The sequence below is a fragment of the Lepidochelys olivacea genome (genome assembly GCF_965140295.1).
Source record: "Lepidochelys olivacea isolate rLepOli2 genome assembly, chromosome: 15".
NCBI classification, from domain to species: domain Eukaryota; kingdom Metazoa; phylum Chordata; order Testudines; family Cheloniidae; genus Lepidochelys; species Lepidochelys olivacea.
The window spans coordinates 3636586-3649606 of NC_140425.1; the positions used below are offsets into that span (position 1 = coordinate 3636586).

A 13021-nucleotide genomic window follows, 5' to 3' on the forward strand; every position below is an offset into this window, starting at 1 on the left:
TGCAATGCCTCCTTCCCCTCCTGCACTGCAAGCTGCAGTACGAATAGCCCATGCAAGAGAGGCAGAGGCTGCCTTATGCCTTACTCTATTGAGCAGACATGGCGGACTAGGGAGAATATGGCCCATAGTGTTTAGATGTAGCAAAAGGGACACAGTCGTGTCTCAGTGCTGGGGGTTCCCGGGTGCCGTGCTGGGATATAGCAGAGGGGATGCAGTCACGTCTCAGTGCTGGGGATTCCCAGGACTGGGATATAGTAGAGGGGAGGCAGGTATATCTCAATGCTCAGGGTTCCTGTGTGCTGTGATACAGCAGAGGGGACGCAGTCGTGTCTCAGTTCTGGACATGCCTTTATGGTGCATTTAATACTCTGGAGATGATGCAATCATGTCTCTTGTTAAACCTGCTTTATGACACGCTGTAATATTACAATAACAAAGTGCTCTTTATTCTTTTTAACCCATCCCAAAAAAGACAACTGCACCTCCAACTGCTTTCAATTTTTATTAAAACACATGAGAAAACAATGGTATCTTCAGAATATAACAATCCACGGGAGTAGAAAAAAAAAGGCCTTTCTGTCCCAGACCCCATCCCAAGGAAAAAACTGCTTTATCCATCTGAATTTCAGACACATACACTTCCAAGTGGGAGGAGATTCAATGCACATCAGGGACCTTTTAAATAAAAGGATTCACAGGTGTGATCTGATAAAAGCCAGGATATACTATACCAGGGGTTCTATGGTCAGGACCCCTCAGGGGGTTGTGAGGTTATTACATGGCGGGATCACGAGCTGTCAGCCTCCACCCCAAACCCCGCTTTGCCTCCAACGTTTATAATGGTGTTAAATATATAAAAAAGTGTTTTTAATTTATAAGGGGGGGTCGCACTCAGAGTCTTGCTGTGTGAAAGGGGTCACCAGTACAAAAGTTTGAGAACACCTGTACTACGCCGAGCCAAGGGCTGACTCTGGGTCAAATCCACCCTGTCCATAACTCGACTGAAGTCACCACAGGGCTAGATTCAGCTCTCTGTGATTAAACCAGGCTGTTGAAAAAAGTAAAATAAAGGCAAGTGAATTGGGTGGGTTAAAGACAGACCATTAGTGATTGCTCAGCATTGCTGAGAGTGGACAGCGAGGACACGATTGCTAGTGTTGTTTAAATAAGAACAGCCATACGGGGTCAGACCAATGGTCCATCTAGCCTAGTGTCCTGTCTGACAGTGACCTGTACCACAGGCTTCAGAGGCAATGAATGGTACAGGACAGCTACTGAGTGAGCCCAGCCCATGGGCCAGTCCCAGCATCTGGCAGTCAGAGGCTTACAGACACCCGCAGCATGGGGCTTAATCCCTAACCATCTTGGCTAATGGCCATTGATGGACCAATCCTCCATGAATTTACCAAATTCTTTAAGCAGCCCCCCTACTTCCAGGACCTAGAAGATAAATTGTAAGTGATTTCTAGCACCTCTCCCCACTCGTCCCCCAAACAGAGAATACAAAGCAGGGCAGGAGAGGGGCTAGCACTGGCAAAGGAGGCAGGGGGATGACAAATCATGTACCAGAAGCTATCCCTCTCCTCCCAAGGCAGCAGACCTAGGCCCTTTCAAGAGCTGAGGATGCCACTGACTTCTTCGACATAGCTGTCTAGAGTCCCTTGCTAGGAGAGAGCTACTTCATTTAGCAGCCAACGTTACCTTGGCGGCTTTAGTACCTCAACCCTGTTGCTTGGCTCTGTCTCACGGCAGGCAGAGGACGCACAAGTGTTCACAGCATGCTCCTTCAGGGACCGGAAACCACAGACTCTGCCCCAGCCAGAGCAAGGCTGCTCCTGCCATTCGCACACAACAGCACTGCTCCCTCTAAGCTGTGCGCGTGCACACAGATCCTAAACCCCACGCACACAGCGAAACACCGCACGCACAAAAATGTGTGCAGAAGAAATTTTTGGGGCACACGGCCTGTCAAAAATTAGAGAGAACATTGCCGAACAGGACTCAGCAGCAAAGAGATACTGGAACTGCTCTCAGTGGAGCCCCAGCTCATGGGGTGCTGGTTACCACTCTACCAGAGGAGTCAAAATGGAGCAAGGGAAGTGATGTGCAGGGAGGCTGAGCGCATGCAGCTCCCACGAACAGGAACTGACATAGTGGATCAGACCCATGGCCCATCTAGCCATCTCCAGCAGTGGCCAGCGCCAGATACTTCAGAGGAAAGTGAAAAGAAGGCTATAGTAGGTTGCTATGGGATGACCAAGGCACAGAGGAAATTCCCTCCTGATTTACATTATTTAGAGGTCAGCTTCTAGGTACAAGCATGAAGGTTCATATCCCTTCACTTTTTAAATGTTCACTGCTAGATTTCTGGCTGTTTTTGTATCCAGACAAAGACCTAATCCTACAAATTTCTTGGTGTCAATAGAATCTTGTAGCAAGGACTTCCAGAGGCTCATTGGACACTGTGTAGGAAAGTATTTCCTTTGATCAGTGCTGAATAGCCCACTTTTCAGTTTCCTTGACTATACCCTTGCTCTTAGGTCATACCAGAGAGGGTAGATCTACCTTCTCCATCCCATACATTAGTTTGCACACCTTTGTAATGTCCCCTCTATGCGGCAACTCTCCAGGGTAAACAGCTAGAGTCTTTTCAATCTCTCCTCGTACAGAAGTCGTTCCAAACCTATTCCCACGGCGTATCTCTGAACCCCTTCTATGTCTGTTAGATCCTCTAACAGGCGGGAAGACCAGACCTAACCACGCTCTCCTAGGTGAGGCTATACCCCCAATTTACAGCATTCCATTACACCAATGTGTGTGTCACCAATGGAGTCCACCAGTACTCAGCCCCCCTGAAAGTCAGGCAGAAGTACTGGGGGGTCTGATGAGAGTAGCACACATCCCACCCCCTGGCTCCCGAACTGCCAAAGGCACCAAAGCTCCGCCTGCAGGAGCGCACATTATTTGTGGCATTCCCTAAAGCAGGGCCGGAAGAGAAAGGGGCCCCTTCCAAGGCACACGCGCTTACTCACCATCTCCCAGGAGGTCACATGACAGTCACGACCAAATACAAATGCTGCTTAAAAAGACTGCAAGGGATACCACAGCTCTGCATTATAAATGGCAGAAGAGGGTAGCTAGTTAAAAACCTACAAGGGGGATTAGGATAGACTAAACTAGAGAACATCACGCTGAAATCCATGGACTGCTGACGGACCAAGTCCATTGCACAGGAGCAGCATCATGTCCCAGAATGCACCCAGCCAGCAGGTAGAGGGGCTCCATCCCCAGCCATTGGGATGTGCCTACATGGCCTTGCTGAAGGAGGTTCTGGCTGGCAGGTGGCTGGCTCGCTGGAAGCAGCAGTGCACGATGGTTGGGTCACCTCCTACAGCTCCTCGAAGAAGGCCACGCGGGACTTGGTGCTCTGCAAGGTGAGCTGCAAGAGAGTTGAGAGAAAGGCTGAAGAAAGAGCTTGACCTGCTTTCCCATCAGCCCTCCACAATGCTATCTCAATACATTCTGGGGGATTGCAATATACCACATGAGTTTAGGTTCAGAGGCCTGACACACAGAAGCATTGAGCGCCTGCGTCTACTGGTGAGGTCCGTTGGTACTGCTGGTGTTCAGAACCCCTCAGGATCAGGCCGCACTTCAGGAAATCTAATCAAGTCCCAAACAGCATTGTCCTTCTCAGGCTGGGAACATCCAGAGGAGTCCTTTTACACAAGTTTCTGCCTGAGTGAAAGCAGCTCTTTCCGGTAGCTCAATGGAAGAGGGCATCAGCCATGATCAGGACAAGAATTTCCTCACCCACCCATCCACACTGGGGAGATTTAAACATGCCAGCCTATTTGATAACTGGGATTGGTGGGTGGTACTCACCAGGGCAACAAAAGGCCCTGGGGCCCAGACCTCAACAGATCATGGAGATCAAAAATGAATAAATGGGAATGAGGGTGCAGGTCACAGGGTCAAAAGGACGCATTTGAAGGGCCACTGAGCAAAGAACCTCAGAGATCGCCCAACTGCCCCATGGAGTCCAAGGTGCCACTGGACACCACCCAGAGGAGCTCTGCCTGGATGCATGAATGGACAAGGGACCAGAAAAAGGCCCCACAGTCACAAAGGACACCCACATTTCACACATTTAGCCCTCAGATTCTCCCTCGAGACTTCCCACCAGGATGGCTTTCGCGACGCTGGCTCCCATCTGCTAGGAACTGGACTGAGGCCCCGCCAACCATTTTATGGAGGCCACTGAGCAGCCAATCAGTTGGCACTTAAATAGGGAGGTGTCTGCAAGCATGGAGACAGGGGAACACTACGATGAGGCCAGCCCTCTTGAAAGGCTGTTTATGCTGCCATCTTTTGGAAGGCAGTGTGACTTTACTATCTCACTATCTTTAAACAAAATAAAGAGTCATCCCACAAAGAGAAATATTATCCACTGAAATACATATGAAAATGGAGAGAGCTGTTTACAGAGAGGATGGATGGAATGCATTTCAATTGAAGCTCATGGAATTAATAGACACAACTCGGGAATATTTAGGTGTGGAAGCCTGCTGCCACTAACTACACCGCCAGGCAGACTCTGCTGGGGATGAACTAGGCAACAAGCCACTGTGCCCTCCTCCCTGTGGGGCAAGTGACAGCAGTCAAGATCTGCTCCCCACAACCTGCTGCCTGGCGCCTGCATCTCACTCAATGCCAAGACCCTAGGACAGGTCACACACAGATACAGAAAGGCTGCTCCAGATTACAAACACTGATCAAACATTTACAGTCTTCACCTTTTTCCGCATCGGAGAACAGTCTTACAGCATGAGAATACTGGCAGTCTGATCAGACAAAGAAAACACCTCAAGGGTCCTGAAACATTCTGGCCAGCTGTTGACTCACGAGCATCTTCCTCAGAAGAGGCTTCTGAGTAACACACCTTCTAAGGACTGCTCATTGTTTTTGCTGATACAGACTAACCCTGCTACCACTCTGAAACCTGATACCTTCTAATGTACCTTTGTATGAAGCATATTCATTGAGATGGGGGGATGTTTTCAGTCAGCACTGTAGCTCAGAATTACTTAGATCAGAAGTTTATCACGGCTGTTCCTCTAAGTTGGGTGATGGAACCGGATTCCCCCGGAAGGGTAGGGTCTAGACTCACTTGGCCACTGTTATCAGTTGTGGAGCTAAAATGAGACACCTGCTGTAGCAGCCATGGGAAGGAGAGGGGCAGGAATTCCCCATCACTCAGGCCAGAGAGTATCCTGGACCCAAGATTCCATCTAGCCAAGATAGCAGGAGGGAGGAGGTACAGGAAGAGCATTTAAATGAGGTGCCATTAGAGGAACATCTCAGAAGATGAGTCCATCAATGAGACCGACTCTCTCCCATGCAGATAACTGATGAATGCTCCCGGCTTGGCCTTCTTCACCTCACCAACTACAAGGGCCCAAAATCTCGCCAGGCCACCCCACTTTGTGAGCGGCAGAGAAAGAATCCCTCAGACCAAAGCTACCACGTTGAGACCATGAGTCTGCATAGCCTTCCCTCTCCCACATCAGCACATGACCTGCCCCACACACTGCTATGCAACCCCAGGCAGGGATCCCATGCACTCTAGGATTCCACAGCTAAGCAACTGGCTGTAGACTTTGGTATTTTAGCAAGTTCTTAAGTATTCGGCAGACTTCTCCACTGTGCTGGAACCATGGGAGCCCACCATTGTCTAGGCCTTGCAGCACCTCCCTGGCTGGGGATATTAGCTGCATGATCAGCCCCAGTTTCCACTGTGCTGCGCAGAAAGAGGAGATATTTTTTTGTCCCCATCTCTTCAGCCACTGGCCTGCTGGCTGGGGAACTGCAGCCCAGCCCAGCCCAGCCCGCCCGAGCCATTGCTAGACATCCCTGCAAGAGGGATGTGTGGGGCATATCCCTGTGCTGTTCCTGGGAGCCTGGCAGTGGAAATGGCTGGGGCTTAGGAGGAGGAGCTCTTTTGGGAGCCAGTAAAGATGCCTGCTCAGGTCTCGCAGTCAGGGAGTAGGAGGAGCCAGAGCTGGAGTCTGGTCAGGAGTGGCCAGCGTTGCTGGGAATGGGACGGTGCCAAGCTGCTATTTACAAACAGCCTTTTAGAACAGCTGCATGGATTTTAGACCCACTCGCTTGGCCTACCCTGCCTGATACTTCTGAGGCCCTATCTAGAGACACCCTCCCACTTTGGCGTAAAAGGGAAGCCACCTTCAATGGCTCCTCTGATTCCTCAAGTGTCCATTGTCATCCCAACCTGGCTCAATCCCCCTCCTTTCCCAAGGGTAATAGAATCACAGAATCATAGAATATTAGGGTTGGAAGAGACCTCAGGAGATCATCCAGTCCAACCCCCTGCTCAAAGCAGGACCAACACCAACCAAATCATCCTAGCCAAGGCTTTGTGAAGCCAGGCCTTAAAAACCTCTAATGATGGAGATTCCACCATCTTCCTAGGTAATGCATTCCAGTGCTTCATCACCCTCCTGATGAAATAATGTTTCCTAATACCCAACCAAGAGCTCCCCCACTGTAACTTGAGATCATTGCTCCTTATTCTGTCATCTGTCACCACTGATAATGGCCAAGCTCCATCCTCTTTGGAATCCCCCTTCCAGTAGTTGAAGGCTGCTATCAAATCCCCCCTCACTCTTCTCTTCTGCAGACTAAATAACCCCAGTTCCCTCTGGACCCTATCCCTACCCTCCAGCGTATCTACCTCTCCCCGCAGCTTAGTGTCATCTGCAAATTGCACCCTGAGCAAGTTAATCCCATCATCCAGATCATTGATAAAGACATTGAACAAAACCGGCCCCAGGACTAACCCCTGGGGCACTCTGCTTGATACTGGCTGCCAACTAAACATTGAGCCATGGATCACCACCCGTTAACCCCACAATCTAGCCTGCTTTCTATCCGCCTTATAGTCCATTCATCCAACCCATACTTTTTTAACTTGCTGGCAAGAATACTGTGGGAGACCCATATAAAAATGAGGCAGGGGGTCTCCAGCAGCGATACGTGGGTAGGCGATGCAGGAGGCGAGCAGCAGGCTGGGAGGAGTGGCAGACCTAGTAGATACCTAGTAGGTGCACTCTGTGTTTTTTGACAACTCATCTGAAGAGAAGGGTGCTGCATGGCAACAGAATAAATTAACGTAATTAATGTAATTAACATTGCTGCAGCACTTAGGTTTGTTATATCGTGGAGAAAACGGGGCCCTGCGATGGGTCAGATCCTGCTTCCAATGAAGTCACTAGGAGTTTTGCACTGAGTGAACAGGAGTAGGAGCAGCTCCCTGTATGCTCACTAGGCTGCAGATAGTTTACAAGCCTGGATCACCGACTGCTGAAAGCCCTGTCCGAGGAGCTGCCTTGCTGCAAGCCATGGGGATAAACAATTAAAATCCGCCACAGTTTGAACCATTTTCCATGTTTACAGGGGAACTTGGAGGCTCTCTGCTGAAAGTCTGGTGGGAACGCTCCACATTCACTAATTATGACAGGCAGGAACAGCAGGCAGCAAGCTGAATGTGTGACCGGTGTGAAGGTCTACAGGGAGTTCAGAAGGCGGCAGGCCAGGCAAACTGACTCATGGTGCCAGTGTTTGAACCTGCTGCCGCCCATGCTGGGTTTTTGGCATTGTGTGGGGATAGTTTAGTGCATTCTCCTCTTGATAATGGTGCTCCCAAAGCCAGGGTCCAATTGGCTATGCTGAGAAGAATCCAATACTACGTACTATTTGCTGATCCCAAGCAAGGAGTTTAGTGCAGTTCAGTCCTGCTACTCCAAAACTAGGGGAATGGGTGTTCAGGTGGAGACTGTCAAGTACAATTTCTCCACCACTTCCGCAATGCACAGATCCAAGAGGGGCAGAGCTCTTCTATCTCCTACTGAAGCTTCAGGTCTCAAGCCCCTCTGAATGTCAGCCCACTTGTAATTGCTTACTATAGCTGCGAGCCACATCTGCCTCAGCTGGTAGGCCCCTTCTTCAAACCCAGGCACACCTTCCTCCTCAACAAATCCCTCACCTGCTCTTATTTAGGGCCGGATCCTGCAAAGAGCTGAGCATCCTTGACTCCCACTGAAGGCAGAAAGAGTGGCGGACATGCAGCACCTCAGAGGGCACTTTCTCCTTTGCAGGGCAGGGAACGTGTCTCATCCCTGTCTGGCAAGCAGCAGCAGATTATTTATGCTGCCATAGAGAGTATTTATAAAATAATAGCCCTGGCAAGAACCACTACTCAAGTCTTCTTTGGAAACAAGACCCTGAGCAGGAAGATAAAGGAAACACTAGGGCCCCATAAGGAAGTCACTATACTTAAATACAGACACAGAAAAAAGTGCCGTAGTACAATGGCTGCCTTCTAAACAGCAGCTGAATCAGTAAATGAGTTGGGGAGGGACCAAAGCAGCTAACAGAACCCAATGCTCAATGGAGGTGGTTTAAACTCAGATGGATTTACCGATGTGCCTGGGACTGGCATTTTGCTCAGACAGGGGTCTTGGGTCCGAATCACCATACAATACAGTTTAAACACCACCCTCCCTTCCACTGTGTGCCTGCCCTAGTCCCTTACTCAATAATTCCTGACGTCTCCAATTCCATTCAGAAAGCCTGTATTGCAGGGGAAATGACTGCAGGGGCTTAACATCCTCTGCTGGAACATTTCCAATAACACCCAGGACCAGGGCTTGCTCAAATAGCCAACTCCTCCTCTTCCAGGCAACAGTCAGTTCCTTGGTTAAGAATTGCCTGCTACTTATCCCAGGGACAGCTGGTCCCATCCACACACTAAGGAGAAGAAAGACTCATTCTACTGGCAAGCCACTTCCCTTGCAAAGCCCTGGCCTTCCCCAAGATACTTGCAAGATCAAATGTAATTAATTTGCAGGAGGCAGGAAGAGGAAAAGGCAGACAGCTCCACAGGAGAAACATTCTCACTGAGATCCAGCAAGAACTAAACCTGGTCTCTTGCAATCACTTAGTGCTCTTAGCCAATCATTACAATAAAAGAGGGTTAAGGGTAATGCTGGGCACTGGGAGAAGCAGGAGGGCAGCAGAATACCTGCTCTAGGCCAATCTGTCCTGGACTTCCCATGAAGAAATATTTACAGCAGTGGACAACCTTCACAGACATATGCTCGGTTATGGCTAGACACTGCAATATCAAAACAAGAGGGATCAGCTTGCAAAAGCAAATGTAACCCCCCTTAATGCAAGTTTAATTCATTGGGTTCTTCCTTCCCTTAGAGCAAAGCCTCTGCTGCCATAATACTCCCTCTGAATCATTCTAGTCCAAATTCTACTGGCAGTGAACGGGGGTGAGGAAGAGAGGGGTCAGCTGAGCAGTAAGAAAAAGCAGGGAAATTATTTCAGGTAAACACTCTCCACTGGGAAGTTGCAGAAGGGTTAGTCAAAACTAGATGTCTTGTGTATCTGCAGAGTCCATTTGATGTATTTATTTTTGCAGAAGTAGCTCCCTGCTCCAGAGAGAGGAGCCTCTCTCTCCTCCTATCATGCCCTGATCAGACAATCATTCACTATGGTTTGCTGGTTTTCCCCCTCAGCTGAGCGTGAGCAAGAGAAGACGTGCCACTGCCTCTGAGCATCTTGGTCTAGCAAATGGGCAAGGCTTAACTCAGCTTGAAGCAATTCATCATCCCTTCCCGTTAGGCTCTGCAACCACTGGGAGAACAGGAATGGCCTGGGGGTAAAATTTCCCATGAGCTTCCAATCCCCCACTCACTAGCAAATCCTTTGGCACCTGCTCAATTAAAGAGGAAATATTGGAAGCCCTTAATTGGATCGAGAGACACAAAGAAACCCTGGCCTACAGGAAGATGATTGTGACTGAGAAGTGCTACTCAAGAGACCCCACCATGAACTCCGTGCTCAGACACTACAGTGAAAAGGGCCAGTTAAGAACACTGATTTAAGGTGAACGGAAATAGATAGTGTTTCTCTCAGGTTTCAGAGGGAGATTCTGACCTACTTTGATTCAACTCTCCACTGTTGTTGATACCTTTTGATGTATGTGGGCGTTTCCATCAATTCCCTCCCCACTCTGTGTTTCTAGTAACACCTTAAACCAAAACAATCACTCTTTTTGCAGCAGCCTCAGTGCTGAAGGCTGTACAAGTCTGGGTAAATGCTGCTGCAAATCTGGACAGGGCATAGCAAAGCACAGCAATGAGCAGATCCTACATAGATGCAAGGAGAAAAATGAAATATAGCTCTGTTCTATCCTTCTAGGCACTAATGCCACTCAGTGCTTGATTAATGCTTTTGATCTGTAGATCTCACATCACGTTTCCTGAGCAGATCTGCATTGCTCTCCCCATTTAATATATAATAAAACTGAGGTACAGACCGATGAGGTGACTTGCTCAAGGTCATAAAGTGAGCCAATGGGAGAGCTGGAAACAGAATGCAGGTGTCCTGTAACCTCCTAGGTTGGGTCAGCTACTGCAGAATCTAGAATAATGGCCACAATGGCCAGGAGATACAGGCCATGCATCAGAGTACAGCACTGAGCAATGAGGGCCAAGTTTTGCCCTGTTACATTCGAGTGGCCCAACTGATTTATGTGGAACTTGCACCAGTATAACAGAGAATCAAATGTGGCCAGAAATCCCATATATACATTGAATTGGCTGTACCAGAACAGACCAGTGGGGCACTGTTTGGGTCAATGGTTAATGCTGGGTGTTCTGAGGAAGCAATAAACCTCCCCAGAATTCCATGGAGAAAAATTCTTTCCTGACCCCATCTTATGCCCACCTGCAGGAGAGTTGAGAAGCCTCAGACTTATCCTTCTAGCTGGTGTAACCTAGAGGGCCTCATGCTAATGGTAGGTGGGTTATTCCAGGCAGTGAGGGTTCACCATCCTGTTAGCCTGCTAAAGGCCCCGGCTGCAATTCCACTCCAGGAATCCAGACAGCAGCGCAAGTTGCTCCACCCCTATTCCTCTAGGTGTGGGGACAACTCTTGACATCCATCAGCAGGCTCTCACAAATTGGGAGTAGCTTCCACCAGACCCTGGGGCTAACCCAGATCCCTCATCCAGCTGCCCTCTTACATCTGATTAAAATCTGTCCTGTGAATAACACAGAAGGAATTTAAGTTTGCTCTTGACTGAGCAGACGGTTACTTTCTGTCACTGATGACATCCTGCTCCTGAACAGAAAACTTTTTAAAGAGCTTGTAAATATATTTATTACTGTCCTTCCACTGTGGAGAAATTCCAGAAGGGCTGCGTTTGGTTGGCTCCCCTCCCCCACCTCTGGCATCAACAAGAAATGCTCGGGTGAATAAGCTCAGGGAAGCTCTGATCCCAGGCAGTGTTTCGCCACTCAGCCTGCCTATTGCTTTTGACAGCCACCGTGCTGCAGGCTGCCCAGAGAGCTGCACACTCACTCTGGGGTCGCACATAGCAATTGCATCCAGACTGCAAGTGGCATGACAAAGCCTGACACATCCACTCAAGTAAAAAGAAGGTCAGAGCCAATGAAGGCTCTGTCCTCAGCTTCTGCAGAGAGGAAACAAGCCTGACTCATCATACTGAGCACTGCTGGGTGGCCAGAGGACTTATGTAAGTGGGAGGTGCAGTGGGATTCCTTGAACCAAGCTTGTTTTCATTTTATTTCTGCTGCAAAAGAGACAGGCACCAGGTATCTGGGAAATCCCACTCCCTATTCTGGGAACCACCAGTTTCACTCTTACCTGCCCTGCACCATAGTTACATAAAAGTAGGAGACTGCAGTACTCCCTACAGCCAGTGTTCCTACACTGCTGCCCATAGCCAGAGGCTGGGACGGGAACAGCTGACACCATTCCCTATAGCACCCCTAAGTCCGGCAACTAAAACTGAGAGGCGCCCCATCACTGCCCCCCAGTGCCTTCTGGCTGGTACTCGTTTAGCTGTTAGCAACAACTCCAGCACGTCCTGCCTGGAAAGCTTGGCCCTGGATCAGCTGCAAGCTCTCCCTGCTGCCCTCCTAAAGCATTCCATACACCGATTCCATTTCCCCATAGTGATGCAAGAATAAATAATTGTCTATGTGTAACATAAGATTGTGCAGCCAAAGCCGAGTGATTAAGAGCAAATTACATTTTCGTCAGTGCAGACAGAAAATTGATTTACAAGGCAGTATTATGATAATCTCCTTCTTGCAGGAAGGGGAGGGGAGATGGACTCCACAATATACTACTAGAGCCATCAAAGAAAATGTAGAGGGAGAAACAGAGGGCAATTAGGCAGCTAGTGCTAAAATGCATCAAGATAAGGAAGAGAGAACATGGAGATTCATTCCCTGTCTCTCTTTGCTGCGGCTTTGCGGAGCATCTGCCTTTACCCAGGAGTTCCAGATTTTTTATTTGATTTTAAAGCAAACAATATGTCCCTCACATCCAAACCCGTTTTACAGCAGCTAACCCAATAACTCCACATTCAGAATTTCTGCTGGCACAGCAAAATCGTGTGGCATTGAAATGAGACCACCAAATCCATTTACATACCCTCCCCAATGTTCTGGAGATTATGGGTTGAAAGGAGGAGAGGAAGAGGTACTGGGAATAAAATGTAAATCTTTTAGGGCAGGAGCTCAATCCTCCAGGCATGGAGTCTGTTTACAGCACAAGGATGCTGCAAAACCACCAAGAAGCTCGGGGAAAAACTAAAAGCCTGGACACACGTGATAAACATTCCCTTTTCGGTCAGGGGTACAAAAGAGGGGACAGAGGAGGCTTCTGCTTTATGGGATGCTCATATTAACAGCCTGATTTTAAATAGCAATTTCCTTACCTGTGATACAAGCATCACCTCGAGGACGGCAACAGAGAATTCTCATAGTTGGTAAAAACAACGAGGAATCTGGTGGCACCTTAAAGACTAACAGATTTATTTGGGCATAAGCTTTCGTGGGTAAAAAAAAACCCCACTTCTCACAGTTGGGGTTGGTCCTGCTTTGAGCAGGGGGTTGGATAA

At 48.8% G+C, this 13021-nt stretch overlaps 1 protein-coding gene across 5 annotated transcripts in view; it reads right to left on the minus strand.

The window, feature by feature from the left end:
• Nucleotides 1–487: 487 nt before the first annotated feature.
• NF2 (NF2, moesin-ezrin-radixin like (MERLIN) tumor suppressor) overlaps nucleotides 488–13021 on the minus strand; it is a 94481-nt gene continuing 81947 nt past the window's right edge. For all 5 annotated transcript variants that reach the window (XM_084648987.1, XM_084648986.1, XM_084648985.1 and 2 more), the window contains one exon: nucleotides 488–3439. Coding sequence is in view for 3 of the 5 variants with exons in the window: in XM_084648985.1 (XP_084505111.1) it covers nucleotides 3389–3439 (51 nt within the window). In the remaining 2 variants the exon portion in view is untranslated. The remainder of the gene's footprint in view (nucleotides 3440–13021) is intronic.